The 18291-nt window shown below is 54.4% G+C and overlaps 3 protein-coding genes across 33 annotated transcripts; 2 read left to right on the top strand and 1 right to left on the bottom strand.

The window, feature by feature from the left end:
- Positions 1–90: 90 nt before the first annotated feature.
- Positions 91–2577, top strand: C12H6orf47 (chromosome 12 C6orf47 homolog). The gene is made up of 2 exons (XM_038553523.1): positions 91–553; positions 738–2577. The coding sequence occupies exon 2, from the start codon at positions 950–952 to the stop codon at positions 1811–1813; it is 864 nt and encodes a 287-aa protein (XP_038409451.1). The 5' UTR covers positions 91–553; positions 738–949; the 3' UTR covers positions 1814–2577.
- A 115-nt stretch (positions 2578–2692) lies between these two features.
- On the bottom strand, positions 2693–7606 carry APOM (apolipoprotein M). 4 transcript variants are annotated; one of them, XM_038553527.1, is made up of 6 exons: positions 7463–7606; positions 4037–4191; positions 3695–3768; positions 3509–3607; positions 3239–3337; positions 2693–2844 (listed from the first exon to the last, which is right to left on the bottom strand). In XM_038553527.1, exons 2-6 carry the CDS (start codon positions 4087–4089, stop codon positions 2819–2821), a joined length of 351 nt encoding a protein of 116 aa, XP_038409455.1. In that variant the 5' UTR covers positions 4090–4191; positions 7463–7606; the 3' UTR covers positions 2693–2818. The 4 variants fall into 4 exon arrangements, with proteins under 4 accessions (XP_038409455.1, XP_038409452.1, XP_038409454.1 ...); XM_038553524.1 differs by lacking the exon at positions 7463–7606 and adding an exon at positions 6243–7270; XM_038553526.1 differs by lacking the exon at positions 7463–7606 and adding an exon at positions 6037–6232.
- Positions 3058–18032, top strand: BAG6 (BAG cochaperone 6). 28 transcript variants are annotated; one of them, XM_038553510.1, is made up of 26 exons: positions 3058–3198; positions 7802–7928; positions 9211–9328; positions 9459–9655; positions 9891–9944; positions 10103–10177; positions 10723–11003; positions 11515–11644; positions 12116–12313; positions 12503–12755; positions 13083–13160; positions 13271–13378; positions 13499–13611; positions 13714–13801; positions 14003–14286; positions 14703–14994; positions 15160–15329; positions 15507–15560; positions 15677–15779; positions 15865–15989; positions 16138–16284; positions 16385–16444; positions 16553–16705; positions 16784–16891; positions 17415–17561; positions 17846–18032. In XM_038553510.1, exons 2-26 carry the CDS (start codon positions 7815–7817, stop codon positions 17939–17941), a joined length of 3546 nt encoding a protein of 1181 aa, XP_038409438.1. In that variant the 5' UTR covers positions 3058–3198; positions 7802–7814; the 3' UTR covers positions 17942–18032. The 28 variants fall into 28 exon arrangements, with proteins under 28 accessions (XP_038409438.1, XP_038409435.1, XP_038409437.1 ...); XM_038553507.1 differs by lacking the exon at positions 3058–3198 and adding an exon at positions 6896–7161; XM_038553509.1 differs by lacking the exon at positions 3058–3198 and adding an exon at positions 7180–7335.
- The last annotated feature ends 259 nt before the right edge of the window (positions 18033–18291 follow it).

Raw genomic sequence — 18291 nt, 5'->3', positions numbered from 1 at the left:
GCACCCTGCAGAGTGGCGCGTACAAACGCGCGGGGGCGCGGGGGTGGGGGGGTGGGGGGGTGGATCCGCAGGGCCCGCCCCGCGAGCTGCAGGCTCCGCCCCCGTCTGTCCCTCCAGCCCTGGTGCAGCTGCTTCCGGGCTCTGCGGCTCCAGGCGGCCTGGGGAGGCCGCGGCCCGGGAGGGGTCGCAGTGCACAGTGCCCGGACGCCTAGGTACCCCGGCAGGCCCGCGCTTGGCCTCGCGACGACGATTTCCCGAGACACCTCTGGCCTGACCTTGTGGAGGCTGCGTCTCAGCTGCCGGTCGGGCCGCTGTGTAGGATTCATAACCCTCTGAATCAAGGGAAGAACGCTGCTGGCTGGAGTTTGCTCAACACCTCTCTCCTAACCCCCAATAGGAGATTGATTGCCTGTTGTTGAGCTCCCTTAGGTCAGCAGTTCAGGACTCTCCAGATTGGGATTACCTGAGACCCAGGGCCACCTGCCTTCCTTCCTTCCCTCTTGGATGGAGTACCGCCTCCCCAGTTTCTGGGGCACCTTGGGGCGTGGCCTTGGTGAGTGAAACTTGGGGTGCTGCCTGCAGGAAAGGAAACCCAGAAACCCAGGGAGAACACCGTGGGGGTAACCCAGGCCTTGTCAGGTCCTGGGATTCTTGTCCTGCATCTTGGGTGTGGGGTGGTAGTGGTGGTGGTGAACGAATTTGGATGTGCCTCTCTTCTTTACCTCAAAATTGAAAAGGAAACAAGCCGCTTTCCACACTTGAGGCTGCACAGCATCCCGAGAAGTGGAGAGCCACTTCTGAGTTCAGAGTAGAACTCACAAAACAGATAACAGTTCTTCTGAGCTGGAACAGACTGGCTTCAGAGGAGACACTCAGGCCCCAAACCTGAAAATCTAAGCGGTGCCAGGAAGCAGCCCCAGAATCTAGGGACTCACTACACATCCCAACCATGTTCCTGCGACGCCTCGGTGGTTGGCTACCTCGCCCCTGGGGCCACCGGAAACCAACGAAGCCTGACCTGCCTACCCCAGAACTCAGACGAATGGATAGCTCCTCTGAGAATTCAGGGAGTGACTGGGATAGTGCCCCAGAAACCATGGGAGATGTGGGGCCTCCCAAGACCAAGGACACAGGGGCACGGAGGAGCTCTGGGGCTGCTCCAGAACCAAGCAGAGAGTACCGAGATGAGCAACTGGGGAGCAACAGAATGGATTCCTTCAAGTGGAACAAGACTGCTTCTAACACTCAAGAGTCTGGGAGACTGGAGACTGGAGGGACCATTCCCAAACTGGGCTGGGATCCTGTGGACTCAAGTGGCACCAGACTTGGAGTGTCCCCTGAAGAGGTACTGAGCCCCCCTGTGCCTGAAGCCCCAGTGGAGAAGCCAGGGCAGCGTCAGAAGCTGCTGGGCTGGCTGCAGGGGGATCCAGGTGGAAGAACAGGGGCTCCCTTGCAGTACCTGGGGAGCCCAGAGGAGAGTCTGCAGATATCAACCAACCTGACTCTGCATCTGTTGGAGCTGCTTGCCTCAGCCCTGCTGGGGCTGTGCTCACGCCCTCTGAGAGCAGCTTTGGACGCGTTGGGCCTGCGTGGACCGCTGGGCCTCTGGCTGCATGGGCTACTATCCTTCCTAGCTGCCCTGCATGGGCTCCATGCTGTGTTGAGCCTACTTACTGCTCACCCTCTGCACTTTGCCTGCCTCTTTGGTCTCCTACAGGCCCTGGTGCTGGCAGTCAGCCTCCGGGAGCCCAGTGGGGAGGAGGAAGCCACTGACTTGGAGGATGAGAAGTTGGAGAGGGAGGGTAAGGAATAGAGGAGACCCAGGAGAGGGGTTATGCCTGCAGGATAGGGTGTGACCTAGTGACCCAACCCTGAGTGGGGTGGGAGAAAGAGTAGGTGTAGGAGAGTGGGGGCCATGACCCAGATGTAAGCATAGGGACCTCAGGAATGGGGAAGAAACCCCAGAGTATGAGGGCATGGCCTTCCTTCACACACAGGAGAGTAGAGCTATTTAGGGCATCTGTTTATGTACAATGGGGATATGGCCCTTGAATTCACCAGCTGTTGTTACTTCTTGCTTTTACATTTCTCCCATTTCGTTTATTCTTTCCACCTTTACTTTTTAAAAGAAAAAAAAAAAAGCATAGTGATGAAAAATAAAGACTAAAGAGTCATCGTTACCTTTCAAAACTACCCAGAGGTGGAGACCAGAAGCAGGACAGAAAGGCTTCTGACTAGGGTAAGAGGGTGGTTGGAGACCCAAGGGATCCCTTGGATCCTAGGATCTAAGCCATGTAGGGAAGAATGGGACTGAGGCAGGTGGGTTAAGGGGTGTGGATAGGGGCCTACAGTGATTAGGAGCCTGCAGGAAGGATCTGGATCTTCCCAGGAGCCAGGGGGAGTGGGTATGGTGCAGGTCATATAGGCAGGAGGACCGATTCAGAGGGGTTGGCAGTTCAGACAGGCAGTATGGGGAAGAACTGGAGCTTGGAGTTCCCACTCTGGGACTAGGTGTTTGCACAGTCAGCAATAAATGTGTCACATCAAATCCTAAATATACCACTACAAAGAGAGTTACCACCACTCAGTGTCATTTCCTGACGCCGTCCAGCAGGGGGTTTAGGTAGTAGAAAGTGCAAGGAAGTACTGAGATAGAGGTGGGGAAGACTGATGTCTGGAGACAAACCCGAAATGAGATGAGGACTGAAAAATCATCTTTATTACTCTTGAAAGGGAGTTGGGAGTCTCCAGCTTCTCCTTCCCCCAGCACAACTGTAGCTCTCACCATATCCATTTGGGGCACAGATGAAGCCACAGGTCAGTTACTGGACAGCTCACAGGCCTCTGGTGGGAGGAGGGAGAAAAGAAGAGAATGGAAAGGAAGGAACTCCAGGGAAAAAAGCAAGGTTGGTGATGGTGGGGTAGAGGAGAATGCATTTCTGCTCTTCCCCACATCAAAGAAGGGGTCTCTGAGGTCTTTTTCCCTGTGTCTGACCCCCCCCCCCTCCTTTTATCCACCACAAACTCAGGAACCTCTCTTTTGAGTAGCCCAGAGCCCAGCCTGGCTCCCTCAGGTGACATCACAGCCTATGACACAAATGGAGGTGTCAGCACAGCCACTCTAATAATGTCAGCCTTTGGCCTGCCCTCCAGTGACATCACTTGAGTCCCTTTCATCCAGCACCTGCAGAAGACTTGGTGAGTCCTAGTCCTCTTCTGTGGGACTTTACCCCCTTACCTTGATTCCTGGGAGTCCGTAAGAAGGCCTTAAAGTCCAGGCAGGAGGTCAGGGACTGGAACTCCTCCACGCATGTCTCATGAGGGTGTGGTGAGCGATCTGGAAGAGCAGGGCAGGGCCAGGCCCATCAAAGTCCCAGCTTCTCAGCACTGCCCTGGTGAGGGGAAGCACCCAGTCCTTCCTGGGATGATTTCATAAGGCCCAGAGTGAGAGGCTCTTCCGCCCTCCTGTGTTTCTCTCCAACCCTTCCTGTCTGGCATCCCCACTCACTATAAAGGAGGAAGCGCTGGTAACCGTGGCCTGACTCTTTCAGCATGATTCCACCGGGGCATGAGCTAGAGAAGAGCATGGTCCTCATGTCAGGGCGGCCTGTTGGGGGGGGAAGTGTGAGGACAGAGATGCAAAACCAAGCAAGCCCAGGGGACATGGGGAGAGTGAAGGCCGGAGTACACCAACCTTCAGTTCTGAGATCTGTGCTCCCCTCAGTCAAGTGGTAGATCCATTTCCGGGGCACACAGTGTCCATTTTTCCTACAGAAGCGGTGGCAAAGACAAAAGACAGTGACCTCCCAGCCACACAGTACCAGCCTCTATTTATCCCATCTTATTTCTCTCTGAAGTTTCAAACTACCAAGGGATGGTTGGGTAGGCTCATCTCTTTTCAGAGGGAAACTAACAGAATTGTTGAACTTAGTGGGCCAAAAACAGTGGATATCCCAAAGAGCCTAGCTCTTGGTGGGTGGGTGCTCATATTTTGGGCAGAGACTGCACCTCCTGGTGCCCCTGCCTCATCACTCACATGCGGATGGTAGCACGAAGCTGGAGCTGCATGGGGGCAGAGCCTGTAGCCATGCTGAAGACAATGTTGTCTACAGGGTCAAAAGTCACCAACTCCTCCTTGGTGGGAGCTGCCCCTGCGATGAAGTACCACCTGCCCAGGTGTGGCTCTGGGAACTGCAGAGAATGAGGGGATCAGAAGAGGGTGGGTCCCCACCACAGGGCCCATTCAACCTCTTCATCTTTACTCTTAAGACAGCAAGACTTAGAGGAGTGGCGTGGCAGCTGCTTTGTTCTGACTAGGGGTGGGTTATGACATGGAGTCATTAAGCAATTTTTCCTTTTTAGCCCTCTCAATCAACCTGAGTAACCACCCAGCCCCCAATTCTACCGTGTTTCCACATTGATGGCCACAGTACTGTGTTTTTTTTTTTTTTTTTCCACTTGTTCTTGCATTCATTATCACGATACTCACAGCCTTTCTCCCTTTCGTTCCCAGCATGGCTTCTGGTCATCCAAGGCCACCCACTCAAGTCCCTCAGAGCTCCCACCATCAGCTTTCCCCATTCTCAGTCCATACCTCTTTCCCATCCACTCCCTGAGTTGTCAGTTGACTGTACTCAGGGCACTGGTAGATGGAGTTAAGGAGAATACCAAAGAGATAGAGCAGAGCTGCCCATACTTGGTGGAACATCTTCAGGTAGCAGGGAGCTGGTGCTCTTCGTGAAGTGGCTGGTGCCTTAACTGCTCTCCCCCCACCCCCTTGTTACTTAGTCCACTCTGCTTCCAGCCCCCTTGCCTTGACCCTTGACCCTTTCACCTGCTAATGAGTAACTTCAACCTTGTTTTCCAACCCAATCATAGATTACTTACAGTGTTCAGGCCTTCCTCCCCCTCTTCTAAATGCCATCACTCCATAATACACCCTGGCATGTCCAGAGTCTCTTATGAATTAATGGGAGCTGAGCCCTCCAGGTAGAAGCCTGTGGCCCTTCAACCTGTATCCGAGCTGGATATCTGCTCAGTTGTATAGCACTGAAAAGAGGCAGACTGATTCTTTCATTGATTCACTTAGCAGACTGTTGTGAGGCCCAGCTGTGTGCCAGCTAAGCCCCTAGGGACATAAAAATGAATGACAGTCCCTGGCCTTGAGAGCAGTAAAAAGAAAAATAGCTGAGTAAACAAAACAAATCATTGCAGTACACAGCCTGGTAAGTTCTTTAAAACAGGTATGAACCAGGTGCTGGGGCCTAGTGGATGGGAGGCCTTCTTTCTGAAGTAATTGGGGAAACAGTATGTACACCCCTGAGAAAAGTTCACTCACTTAATGTTTATCATTAGAAGAGAATACATGATGTAAGGGTTAGAAGATATTGGTTATTAGGCAGAGTGGGTGCAAACCCTAACTCCACTATGTATTAGATCTTAGATCTTGCAGTTTTATTAATCTCAGTGCCTTTTTTTTTCCATTTTCATTTCATTGATGACCAAATCGTCAATCTCACAGGATTAAACGAGATTATGCACATAAAGCCCTTGGCAAGGGCCTGCCTGTTGTTAAATCCGAAGGAAGTATTTGCTATAATTAATGTTTGTAAAGGCACTTAGTTTCTGGTGGGCTCCAGGTTCTCAAATAGCAAGAAAATAGTTGTCAAGAAGCAGTCATTTGATAGTGCCAAGGGGGTGGGGCAGTTAATGCAATGAAAGATGGGGCTTCCTAATAGATTATGTATAAACCACAGACTGCCAATTTGTTCTGAGTGGTAGGGTTTGTTATGGGATTGTGATTTAGTTAAAAGAAAATTTGGGTAACGGGTATATGAGGGCTCATTATAACATCTGGGAGTAATGTTTGCCATTTCTTTTTTTTTTGTTGTTTAATGTTTACCATTTCTTATAGTAAGAAGCAAATATATATAAAATACAGTAGTTTATTGGGGCAGTAAAGTAGACGTGCTTGACCCGGGGGCTGGTAGGCCGGGGTTTGTCGGTTCTGCCTTAGTTTTGCCTAAGTGTACTCACCTATAAAATGGATGTAATGACCATCTCCGGTATTGAAAGGCTTTTAAACAGGACAGTACGCAAAGCCCTGAGTATATTCCTGTTACAAACCAAGTGCTCGCTAAACAATTATTTATTAGGGCTCTTATGAATCAGTACTGGGAATCGAGTAGGAACGACAGGCCCCACAAAGGCCGTGGGCCCGGAAGGGAGGCAGGCAGGCCTACCCGAGGCCGAGGTTGGGGGCTCAGGCGGTGAGCACTGCCCAGTCCGCCGGGGGACCCCGGCCTGCGGAAGCCCTTCGGTGGCCCCTTCAGTGCTCCAGGGCCGGAATCCTGTGTTTCGGCCCAGTCCAACTCCACTCCCTTCCAATTCCCAAACTCGGAGGCGCCCTTCCTGAGGAGAGTCCTGTGAAGCAGTGAATCCGTAGTTGCTCCACAACATGGCGTGTCCACCGGCCGCACGCTGCCACCGAGGAACATGGCGCCCGCGTCCAGCCAAACGCCCACCACGCAGCGCCGAGGTCGGCCGCAACCACGCGGCGGCACGCCCCGGCTGCTCGCGAACCACCTCCAACGCCTAGAGAAAGGAGGACTTCCGGAGGCGCCGAAGACAGAATTTTAGGAGGCCAGCGCAGTGCCGCCTCAAATTCTCGGCCGGCCAAGACTTTAACAGAGATTCACGAGGCATAATCCCCAGTCGCCAAACCGCTAGAGGCACACAACTGTCCCAAGCCTCTTGAAACATAGTCTCTCACCTGGTAATTATTTTCAGGCATTTAAAGTAGCCACCTCAACCACCTACAGCTCAAGCGCGTACACAGACAAGAACAGCGTTAGCGGGGGGTTGGGCGGTGCCTAAAGGTGTACGCATGCGTAGTGCGACGCGCGCAGGCGCAGGACGGCCCCCCGGGCGACGGTGGCGGTGGCTCCTCGGGGTGTTCGGCTCCCTCCCATCCAGGCCGGCCCCGGCCCGTCTGGCCCCAAGGAACTCACTGTTTGGGGCCGCGAACTTCCTCATCGTTCCCAACAAAAGTAAAACTTCGGGACCTGGGGGGAGCCGGAAGTACCGCCTTGCGATCCCCAAATACTATCGGGGAAACGGAAGTGACCATCGGTGGCAAGTTGGGGGAGACCGGAAGTGACGGTACCGTGGGGAAGTCGGGGGCGGAGCCCGGGGTGGTGGTGTGGGTTGCGGTGGGGTTTGTGCGTGTGTGTGGTGTGTGTTGATTGCGCCGCTCTCCTGGAGCATCGAGGGAAGGCGGAAGAGGGGGGCAGTCAGCTAGCCAATCTGGCCCCCCGTGCGTGTCCGTCATTTCGGGTCTGTCGTGATTTAGGCGGGTTCGGTGGGCGTGGCGTGGCGCGCGTGCGCGAAACCACTGTCTCCGCAAAATCTGGCGCGACTCCCCCCTCCCCCCGCTCGCGTGTGCTCCCGGGGGTTTGCCGACCTTTGGGGCCTTTGTCGTATCGCGACTGGTGATGACACGAGTCTCCTGCTTCCTACTTTGCCGGCTTCCCAGCCTGACTGGCCCTCCCTTACTGTGATTGGCATTGCGGAGCCCCTCCCACCTGCCCGTCCTCCAGCTCCCTGTGCCGTCGATCTCCTGCCCTTTGTGTTTCTCTCCTGGTGCCTCGGAATCAGAAGGGGAATGGGGGCGGGTGTGAGTGTGTAGGCTCGTGCGGGAAAAACTCTTCAGATATTAGGGCGGAGACTCAAGCCGGTGAGGCTTCCGGGTATATAAAATCAGCTCTGGGCGACAGGAGGCTTCCCTCCCTCTATTCTTTAGAGATCTATCTGCGATGGAGCCCACTGATAGTACCAGTACCACTTCCAGTATGGAGGAGCCTGACAGCCTGGAGGTGCTGGTGAAGACCTTGGACTCTCAGACTCGGACATTTATTGTGGGGGCCCAGGTGAGACCCCAGTACTTTTGGAAGACACCCATTAACTCTTTCTGTTGTAGGTCTGTTATCCTGAGAGAACCGAATTTCTTTGGTCCTTAAATCTTACTTCATTGGTTCCTTTGTTCACGTTCTAGATAGGACGTTTTCTGGTGTTTGTTGTTGAGGGAGAAGGTATGGATTCTGTCGAATGAGGCAGATTTTGTTCTGCCTTTTCCCACCTTGAAAGAATTCAGTGCAGAGGAAAATACGGAGGGAGAAATACGTATGCCAGCATCATGAGTGAACCCCAGCCCAAGAGGACAGACATGGCTCCTGCCTTTGGGAAGGGAAACAGAACAGAGATCCAAAACTCAAGTCTTAAAAATTGGTCAGGTCTGTTTTATGTCCTTTTTTTTTTTTAATTTTTATTTATGTACGATAGTCACACAGAGAGAGAGAGAGAGAGGCAGAGACATAGGCAGAGGGAGAAGCAGGCTCCATGCACCGGGAGCCCAACGTGGGATTCGATCCCGGGTCTCCAGGATCGCACCCTGGGCCAAAGGCAGGCGCCAAACCGCTGCGCCACCCAGGGATCCCTGTTTTATGCCTTTAAAGGCTAGAAGTCAGAGCCTATAATGCAGGTAGAACTCTAACACACTGCTGAGCGGAATCACTAGTGTGTGTGGCATAATTTGAATCTTTTGTTTTTAGCGCCACAGACATGGCTGTTATGCCATTAATTCCTGTGATATTTTGAGACAAAATCATGAGGGGTTGTTCCGTAGCTTTTAAAACATATAGAAAAAATCATATAGGTCCTTGTGATTAGATGTATGTAAACTGGTGCTTCCCAAGAATCACTACTACAGTTAGGAAAGTGTTTGCTCTTTTCTTTCTGCTCTGTTGAACCTTCCTTTCTTGATTTTCTACTCCCGCTTCCTTATCATTGCATTTGTCTTTGAGATTGCAGAGTTGTAGCATTTTGTGTTTGGGGAGGGGTCATTGGTATCTGTAGACACATTCTTTTGGGAGCGGGGAGAGAAGGATATGTCACTCAGTATTTCTGTTTCTCAGCCACATATTTTTCTCTGGGCACATAATCTGAACTTTGTTAATGTTTATTGTCTTTTTTGACAGGTGTTAAAATGTCTTAGTTTGGGGCTTTGCATAATAATTACCTCACAGTCAAGACAAATGGGTAGCGGTTTTATGGTTGAGTGGTTTTTACCCCTCACTCCCAAAAGTCACTTGTTCCCCTTCCGTACTTCTCTCCTCCAATCGCTGCTAGTTTTTTGTCTCTTTTTCCTTGTAGATGAATGTAAAGGAGTTTAAAGAGCACATTGCTGCCTCTGTTAGTATTCCCTCTGAGAAACAACGGCTCATTTATCAGGGACGAGTTCTGCAGGATGATAAGAAGCTCCAGGAATACAGTAAGAGTTTGGGGGAGGCAGTTCAGAGGTTGTTGAGGCAGCTGTCTAGAGAGATGAATTGAGGCATTGGGCTTACCTGATTATATAATGCTTTGGTGTGTGTGTGTGTGTGTGTGTGTTTTTCCTGCAGATGTTGGGGGAAAGGTTATTCACCTGGTGGAACGGGCTCCTCCTCAGACTCCGCTCCCTTCTGGGGCATCTTCTGGGATAGGATCTGCCTCAGCCACCCATGGTGGAGGACCCCCGCCTGGTACTCGGGGGCCTGGGGCCTCTGTTCATGACCGGAATGCCAACAGCTATGTCATGGTTGGAACCTTTAACCTTCCTGTAAGCTTGTGTTCCACATAGTACAGTTTTTGTGGGGAGGGGTGGTTTGGTTGTGGTAATAGCAGAGAGCTCATAAGAAAGGTGTCTTGGTCTTTAGATTGGGTTTCCAGGGTCCTGCGGTCTGATACGGCCTCAGTCTTTGAGAAAAAGGGTGGGGCTCCAGAGAATGAGTTGGAGGTGTGGGGGCCTTAGTATTTGGCTTCTCCCAGAGCAACTTCCCTTACCCTTTTCCCAGAGTGACGGCTCTGCTGTGGATGTTCACATCAACATGGAACAGGCCCCGATTCAGGTATCACGGGCCTGGGAGGGTCAGGGAAGGGGATCTGGGAGAAGGAGGCCATGAGATGGGATGGACCTGGTGAGGAGCCCACTCGGCCCTGGTTCAGTGGGTGGTAGAGTGCATGGCTTCATCTCAGACGTACCCTGATTGTACTTCTTTTACCGTAGAGTGAGCCCCGAGTACGGCTGGTGATGGCTCAACACATGATCAGGGATATACAAACCTTACTATCCCGGATGGAGGTCAGTGGGCAAGGCTGGCTAGGGTCTGTCCGTTTCTTCATTCTTTCTTAATGGTTTTGTGTCCACCTGGTGGCGAAGGCATGACTGGCCATATCAGCTGGATTCTTCCTGCCTAATCTGGTCTCTTCTCTTCAGTCTTCACTCTTTGGGGTGAAAAAGTATCTTTGTTGGGCTATCTTGTTCCTGCCAATCCTCTGGGTGCCTGGTATCTGGGAAGTTTATTTCACATTGGTCAGATAACTCTCATGGCATCTTTTCTCAATTATAGTTTCTTAATTAGCATATTTGAGCTGAGATGGCCCAATTCCATTCGTTTGTGTTGTGATTGTAGCTTGTGACATTTTTTACTCTTCTTGTGGAAGCTTAGGGAACCATAATTCTTCTATTTTGTTAGTAACCCTTAAGCATTACAGCTTTTTATTATGTGTCTTGTTAAAAGTTTTGCATGGTTGCTAGGGAGTCAGACCAGTGCAAAGCCCTGCCTTCAGGGAGCCTAGTTAGAGTTCCTTCTCCACTCGTTCTGTGTTGACCTGAGTAATCTGCAGCAGTCTCCTCTTCCTCTGGTATCCCGAATCTCTCCACTTCAGTGTCGAGGGGGACCCCAAGCACAGCATAGTCAGCCGCCCCCCCAGACACCAGCTGTGGCCTCGGAGCCGGTAGCCTTGAGCTCTCAAACATCAGAAGCAGTTGAGAGTGAAGTGCCTCCTCGGGAGCCTATGGAGGCAGAAGAAGTGGAGGAGCGTGCCTCAGCCCAGAGCCCGGAACTCACCCCTTCTGGCCCAGCCCCAGTGGGCCCAGCACCTGCCCCAGAGACAAATGCACCCAAGTGAGAACCAGAGGGACCCTCTGGGAGAGTGGTTGGGAGTCCTAAGTGAAGTGTGAGAACCAGGAAGGGGATGATAGGAGAAGAGAATTGCTGGACAGTCTTACCTCTGGGGTTAGCATGGCAGGGCAGAGAGAGTTCCGGACCAGCTGAATGAGGTTGGGGCTGGCAGTTGAGCCAGAAGCTCTTCTCTCGGCTGAGGAAATACAGATGCTGTTTCCTGAGCCCAATCAAGGTTCTCTCCCCTGAGTTCACATAGATTATGTTCCTTTCTGAGAGTTAAGTTTCTTGCCATCGTAGGGATGGGATTGTGCGGCAAGAAAGACAGACGCAATTATTTTTCTTCTTGTCTTCCCGTGGGTGCAGGTGAAGGATAGGTGTTCTGCTAGTGCTAGAAGGGATGGGGCCAGAGGTCTGGGAGGCTGCAGGGGGACAGGGCAGGTGTAGTCTGTCAGCTTGGAGGTTGGGGATCTAAGGAAGGCCTCGGCTCACTGCCTCTTGGGGTTGCCCACAGTCATCCTTCCCCTGCGGAGTATGTCGAAGTGCTTCAGGAGCTACAGCGGCTTGAGAGCCGCCTTCAGCCCTTCTTGCAGCGCTACTACGAGGTTCTGGGTACTGCTGCCACCACGGACTACAACAATAACGTGAGTGCCACCCACCCCCTCACCCCCAGTTGTGTCCCACATGGAACAGGCAGAAATACATCTAACCCTTTCTTCCAAAAAAATACTGTCTGCAACAAAACAGTTCTATAGACTTGTGAGTAAATGACGTGTTCTTTTGTATAGGGAAGGTGATGATCTTTGCGTAAATCTACTGTTTCTGTCTCTTGATTCCTTGATTCAATTACTCAGGAAGCTTAGGTAGAGTGAGGGAGATTAGTAGATGATGCTGTACTGATTTTCTGTAAGGCCTGTTGTAATAGGGAACTTTCTGCGTATTCGATATAGAAGTTATTTGCCGAGACCGGTCTACCTGGAACCTTCCAAGGCTATAGCTGAAGGTATAGAGATAGAGAGTATGGGGCTTTTCAAGGGTGTTACCTGCTTTTGTCGTCAAGGTTTATTGCAACCTAATATGTCTTGCTTTCTTGTCCTCGGCCCTGGGGGTTACAGCAGGAGGGCCGAGAAGAGGACCAGCGCTTGATCAACTTAGTGGGGGAGAGCCTGCGGCTGCTGGGTAACACTTTCGTGGCGCTGTCTGACCTGCGCTGCAATCTGGCCTGTGCGCCCCCACGACACCTGCATGTGGTCCGGCCCATGTCTCACTACACTACCCCCATGGTGCTTCAGCAAGCAGCCATTCCCATCCAGGTGGGTCCAGGGAGCCTTGGAGGGATGGCGCATGACCCAGAGTAGCTGTCAGGCTTGAATTGAGAAGGGGTAGAGACCTCGGAAACACAAAGTGGTGGAGAACGGGGAGACTGCAGCAGTATACCTCGGGATGCTCTGGGTTAACCTCTTGTTTTACTTATTTCTGACTTCTGTATCTGTCTCTTCCAGATCAATGTGGGAACCACTGTGACCATGACGGGGAATGGGACTCGGCCCCCCCCAACTGCCAATGCGGAGGCAGCTCCCCCTGGTCCTGGGCAGGCCTCGTCCCTGGCTCCCACTTCTACCACTGTCGAGTCTTCAACCGAGGGGGCTCCCCCGCCAGGGCCAGCTCCCCCCCCAACCACCAGTCACCCGAGGGTCATCCGAATTTCCCACCAGAGCGTGGAACCCGTGGTCATGATGCACATGAATATCCAAGGTGAATGAGGGTTGGTTGTCGGTAGAGAAGAGCAGCACGATGTGGGAGGTGGGTTGGCACAGAGATGTGAGAGAGCGAGGGTGGGGATGGAGCAGAGGAACCAGGACAGAAGCTTGAGTGCACATGTGCTGGGAAGGGCAGGAGGGACTGCTTGTCCCTGCAGGTTTGTTTGCGTGGCGAAGGGAGTGCTTCCTCCCTTCTAGGTGGAGGGAAAAGCGGGCTTTCTCATGGGGACGGTAGGGGCCAGCAGGATGCTGGTCACAGGAGGATGTGGTTAAGCCTTGGTGCCACCTGCCTCAGGGCCACTCTCTCTGTCTCCCTGCTCAGATTCCGGCACACAGCCTGGTGGAGTTCCGAGTGCTCCCACTGGCCCCCTAGGACCCCCTGGTCATGGCCAGACCCTGGGTAAGAGTGAGGGTATCAGAGCAGGCAAGCTCTGGGTAGAGAAGGGGTAGGGCCGACTGGGTGGGTTGAAGGGGGTCCAGGTTCAAGGTTACATCAGACCCGCCCCCCAGGCTCCACCCTCATCCAGCTGCCCTCCCTGCCCCCTGAGTTCATGCACGCCGTCGCCCACCAGATCACTCATCAGGCCATGGTGGCAGCTGTTGCCTCCGCGGCCGCAGGTAATAACCCGGAAGGGGAAGCTTGGGAGGTGGGGCACGGTCCATGGTGGCGGGTGCTGTCGGCTAGCAGGCCAGGGCCCGGCCCTCAGCCCTCTTCGGTCTCCCCTCTGCCACCCACAGGACAGCAGGTGCCAGGCTTCCCTACGGCTCCGACCCGGGTGGTGATTGCCCGGCCCACCCCTCCACAGGCTCGGCCTTCCCATCCTGGGGGGCCCCCCGTCTCGGGTACTCTAGTGAGTAAGGATGGAGGAGCTCTCGTTGGGGGGAGTCTGGGGAAAGAATCCTCGTGGGGAATGGGCAGGGCAGGACTGAAAGCTGTTTCTGTCTCCCTCCAGCAGGGCTCCGGGCTAGGTACCAATGCTTCTCTGGCCCAGATGGTGAGCGGCCTTGTGGGGCAGCTCCTGATGCAGCCTGTTCTGGTGGGTGAGTCCTTGTTCTTGCCCGTCTCAACCTGAAGGGATGTCCACCACCCTGGAGGCCGGTGCTCCTCAGTCTCCTGACGAGCGCTTCCCAGTTTTCTCCACAGATCCTTTTTCCTTGCCTTCCTGTTGACAAGACCAGAATGAGATGCTGTGGTGTCTCGTTTCTCTACAGAGTTCAACTTTTCTCTTTTGGTCTCTCCAGCTCAGGGGACCCCAGGAATGGCTCCACCTCCAGCCCCTGCCACTGCTTCAGCTAGTGCCGGCACTACCAACACCGCTACCACAGCTGGCCCTGCTCCCGGGGGGCCTGCCCAGCCTCCTCCCCCTCAGCCCTCGGCCGCCGACCTGCAGTTCTCTCAGCTCCTGGGGAACTTGCTGGGGCCAGCAGGGCCTGGGGCCGGCGGGCCTGGCATGGCTTCTCCCACCATCACCGTGGCCATGCCCGGCGTCCCCGCCTTTCTACAGGGCATGACTGACTTTCTGCAGGTGAGTTGCTGGCTTGCTCTTTGGCTCCCCCCCACACCTGCTGGTCCAGCCAGGTGCTGGTGCCTTGTTTCTGTGATGTTGCTGCTGGGCTACGGTCCCTGGTGGCCTGTCGATGGGAGGGAGCCCTGGGACCTCATTGATTCCGATTCCCCACCTATCCCCATTTGGGAGAAGCAGCAGCTGAGGCTATGAGGACATAGTACTTGGCATTGCTGTTTTGTAACCTAATGCGTTCAGGGGGAGAGGGGCTGGAGCCCCACCTAAGTCTGCTGCTATGTCACCACATGTGTTCATTCTGCTCCAGGGAGGAAAGACCACAGTGGGGCTCTCCTGTTGGGCTTCTCTCAGCCTGTGCCTTTCTGGTGTCTCGTCCCCGTTTTCACCTTGTCTTCTGTTGTGTGTTCTCTGTTTGCCAGGCAGCACAGACAGCCCCTCCACCCCCGCCGCCGCCGCCGCCCCCGCCCCCAGCACCGGAGCAGCAGACTGTGCCCCCACCAGGGTCCCCTTCTGGTGGCACAGGGAGTCCTGGAGGCCTGGGTCTTGAGAGCCTTTCACCGGAGTTTTTTACATCTGTGGTGCAGGGTGTGCTGAACTCCCTGCTGGGCTCCCTGGGGGCGCGGGCCGGCAGCAGTGAGAGCATCGCTGCTTTCATCCAGCGCCTCAGCGGATCCAGTAACATCTTCGAGCCTGGGGCAGATGGGGCCCTCGGTGAGCCATCGAGGGTGCCTTGGTCTTCTCCAGGGAGGGGAGGGGAGGGGAGGTTGATGACCTTTGTCAAGGAGTGTTGCTGGAGCTGGATGAGGTCGATGGGTTGGTGGTGCACAGGCAGGGCAGGGGGTAAAGGCCACTGCTGACTTCAGCCCCTGTCCCTAGGATTCTTCGGGGCCCTGCTTTCTCTTTTGTGCCAGAACTTTTCCATGGTAGACGTGGTGATGCTTCTTCACGGCCATTTCCAGCCACTGCAGCGGCTCCAGCCCCAGCTGCGGTCCTTTTTCCACCAGCACTACCTGGGTGGCCAAGAGCCCACACCCGGTAACATACGGGTAAATGAAGGCCGGGGGCCGCCGCATGCTCCTCTTCAGCTTCTCTTTCTTGACTCCACTCTGTCACCTAAAGTGCCGATCGCTCCAGCCTGAGCCCTGCACTTACTGGAGGTGGAGGGGAGGGCATGTCTCACAGGCCAGGGTGGGGGATCTGAACTCCTGCTGTTTTGCCCTTAGACGGCGACCCACACATTGATCACGGGGCTGGAAGAATACGTGCGGGAGAGTTTCGTGAGTTCCTCATCTCCCGGGGGGCCGGGGTAGCTGCTGTTCCTCCCACCGCCTCGGAGCGAATGTAGTCTTCCAGGCTCCCTGATTTGGGGGTCTCCGTGTGTCTTGGTTTTCAGTCTTTGGTGCAGGTTCAGCCTGGTGTGGACATCATCCGGACCAACCTGGAGTTTCTCCAGGAGCAGTTCAACAGCATTGCTGCTCATGTGCTGCACTGCACAGGTGAGGGCGGCCAGGCGCACAGGGCTGGGGGTGCGAGGCGCGGGGTGCCAGCTGCCAGCATCCCCACCTCTTGTCTTGTCCACAGATAGTGGATTTGGGGCCCGTTTGTTGGAGTTGTGTAACCAGGGCCTGTTTGAGTGCCTGGCCCTCAACCTGCACTGCTTGGGGGGCCAGCAGATGGAACTCGCTGCTGTCATCAATGGCCGGATAGTAAGCACCGCGCAGCCCCCGGGCCTTTGTTCTCTCTGCTGTCCTGCAGTTCTTGTTTTGCCTTCTCCAAATTGCTGTCCTTTACCTTTTGATACTTTTCAAAAGCTGGTTGAAGGTGTTGTGTTCCAAGGCTGCTTTCTGCCCTCAGCGTCGCATGTCTCGTGGGGTGAACCCGTCCCTGGTGAGCTGGCTGACCACTATGATGGGGCTGAGGCTTCAGGTGGTTCTGGAGCACATGCCTGTGGGCCCCGATGCCATCCTCAGATACGTCCGCAGGGTTGGCGACCCACCCCAGGTAAGGGCCTGGATGGGCAGTGTGGTCAGGGGACTTGCAGGGACGGGAGAGGCTTGAGAAGGCCTTTTGTGCTCTTCTGCTTTTTTGTCCAATTTCCTAGCCACTTCCTGAGGAGCCGATGGAAGTTCAGGGATCAGAGAGGACTTCTCCTGAGCCTCAGGTACCAGGGAGAGGTTGAGGGGCCAGATAAGGTGGCGGGGAGGGCTGAGGGTGGAAGGGCTGGAGGCTGGGGATGCTGAAGCCCATGTTTTCCCGCTCCAACTTGCAGCGGGAGAATGCCTCCCCGGCCCCAGGAACAACGGCAGAAGAGGCCATGTCTCGAGGGCCTCCTCCTGCACCTGAGGGCGGCGGCGGCGGCTCCCGTGAAGAGCAGGACGGAGCTGCAGCCGAGACTGAGCCTTGGGCAGCTGCCGTCCCCCCAGTAAGTGTCGGGAGGAGAGCTGGAGCACCAGGGATAGCTGGACGTGGCGCCAGCTCCTCGTCCTCTTTCCCTCCACAGGAGTGGGTCCCGATTATCCAGCAGGACATTCAGAGCCAGCGGAAAGTGAAGCCGCAGCCCCCCTTGAGCGATGCCTACCTCAGTGGTATGCCTGCCAAGAGACGCAAGGTTGGTCTGCCTCTTCCCTGAGGATCTCGATTCATCCAGTTCCCCCCGGGTGGTTAGAATCAGACTAGTTAGAGCTGGAAGGACTTCTTCCTACTTTTGTCCTATCACTTATGGGGTGAGGAAACCTTCCTGGGACTTGATTTGCTCGTGGTGGTTGCGGCACACCCTCACGCTAGCATATGCCAGCAGTGTGGTCGTCCCTCAACAGCCTGACTCCCCTGTGTGGCGAGGGCCTGCTTCCTCACAGGCGGCTTCCTCTCACTGACTAGCCGAGTGCCGATGGCTCCACTTACCCTGTCCTTCTGGTATTGAAGAGTGAGTCCAGGATGCGCAAGTGTCGTGTTTTGGTCAGAGCCAGATAAAATTAGGGAGGTGTTTTTGCCGGCAGAACCACTCGTGAACTAGTTCCCTTCTCTCCACTAGCTTAGAAACTCAGTGGTTGGCTCCTGGAAAGGGTGAGCTGGGTGGTTGGCACTGGATCTGACGTCGATCCTCTTTTCCCTCCCGACCCCCTGTCCCCCAGACGATGCAGGGTGAGGGCCCCCAGCTGCTTCTCTCAGAGGCCGTGAGCCGGGCAGCTAAGGCAGCCGGAGCTCGGCCCCTGACGAGCCCCGAGAGCCTGAGCCGGGACCTGGAGGCACCAGAGGTTCAGGAGAGCTACAGGCAGCAGGTGCCCCCACCTTGAAGCAGAATAGGGATGGTGTAGTGGGAGGGGTCGGGCTAGGGCCTCTCTTTTCTAATTTCTTCAGAGACTAACTGGTCAGTCTGGGGCTACTACGTGATATTTTGAAGTTTTCCCCTAGTGGCATCTGGGAAGGCTCAGTGATGCCGTATTCGGCTTCTGACAGCGTGGCTGGTGGGAAGCGCTAGCTCCTAGGGGATGGCCTCGCGTGCTTGCTGGGATCCTAGGGCCCTGGCCGGTGCCCCTCCAACCTGCTTGTTCTCTCTCTCTAGCTCCGGGCTGATATACAGAAGCGACTGCAGGAAGACCCCAACTACAGCCCCCAGCGCTTCCCTAATGCCCACCGGGCCTTCACTGATGATCCCTAGCTGTTTGCTCTTTGGCCCTCCCTCATCAGGGGACCATTTCCCCCATCTTCCTTCACAGTATTTAAGGAATAAAAGTCAGATTTTCCTGGCTCTTTTGTCTCGGAGTTTTCCTAAGTAATCTAAATACTTGTCTTCTCTAAGTTGTCTAAAATGAATAAATAGTCCCTAGAAACCCAGCTGTGTAAGACCGCTGTCAACCTTGCCGAGTAAGGAGCTGCACGCTACCACATATTCATTGCTCGTGTAGCACAATGCTGACAAGCAGCCCAGCCCAGTGGTTTTCAGAACACACTTTCATGCAAAAGCGTTTTACATGTAAACGAAATGGAGTTCAGAGATGGACAAAAGTG

The sequence above is a fragment of the Canis lupus genome, chromosome 12, assembly GCF_011100685.1.
Source record: "Canis lupus familiaris isolate Mischka breed German Shepherd chromosome 12, alternate assembly UU_Cfam_GSD_1.0, whole genome shotgun sequence".
Classification (NCBI taxonomy): domain Eukaryota; kingdom Metazoa; phylum Chordata; class Mammalia; order Carnivora; family Canidae; genus Canis; species Canis lupus.
This window is presented reverse-complemented; position numbering and strand designations above follow the sequence as displayed.

Bases quoted from the DNA above. Each gene is read 5' to 3' on its own strand.
- APOM (XM_038553524.1), bottom strand. From the start codon at position 6,497: ATGTTCCTCGGTGGCAGCGTGCGGCCGGTGGACACGCCATGTTGTGGA. The intron at 3,769-4,036 runs GTGAGTGATGAG...CCGCTTCTGTAG, and splicing joins CTTCGTGCTACCATCCGCAT to GAAAAATGGACACTGTGTGC. The intron at 3,338-3,508 runs GTGAGTGGGGAT...CTGCTCTTCCAG, and splicing joins CCAGCGCTTCCTCCTTTATA to ATCGCTCACCACACCCTCAT.
- BAG6 (XM_038553510.1), top strand. From the start codon at position 7,815: ATGGAGCCCACTGATAGTACCAGTACCACTTCCAGTATGGAGGAGCCT. The intron at 9,329-9,458 runs GTAAGAGTTTGG...TTTTTCCTGCAG, and splicing joins TAAGAAGCTCCAGGAATACA to ATGTTGGGGGAAAGGTTATT. The intron at 15,561-15,676 runs GTGAGTTCCTCA...CTTGGTTTTCAG, and splicing joins AATACGTGCGGGAGAGTTTC to TCTTTGGTGCAGGTTCAGCC.
- C12H6orf47 (XM_038553523.1), top strand. From the start codon at position 950: ATGTTCCTGCGACGCCTCGGTGGTTGGCTACCTCGCCCCTGGGGCCAC.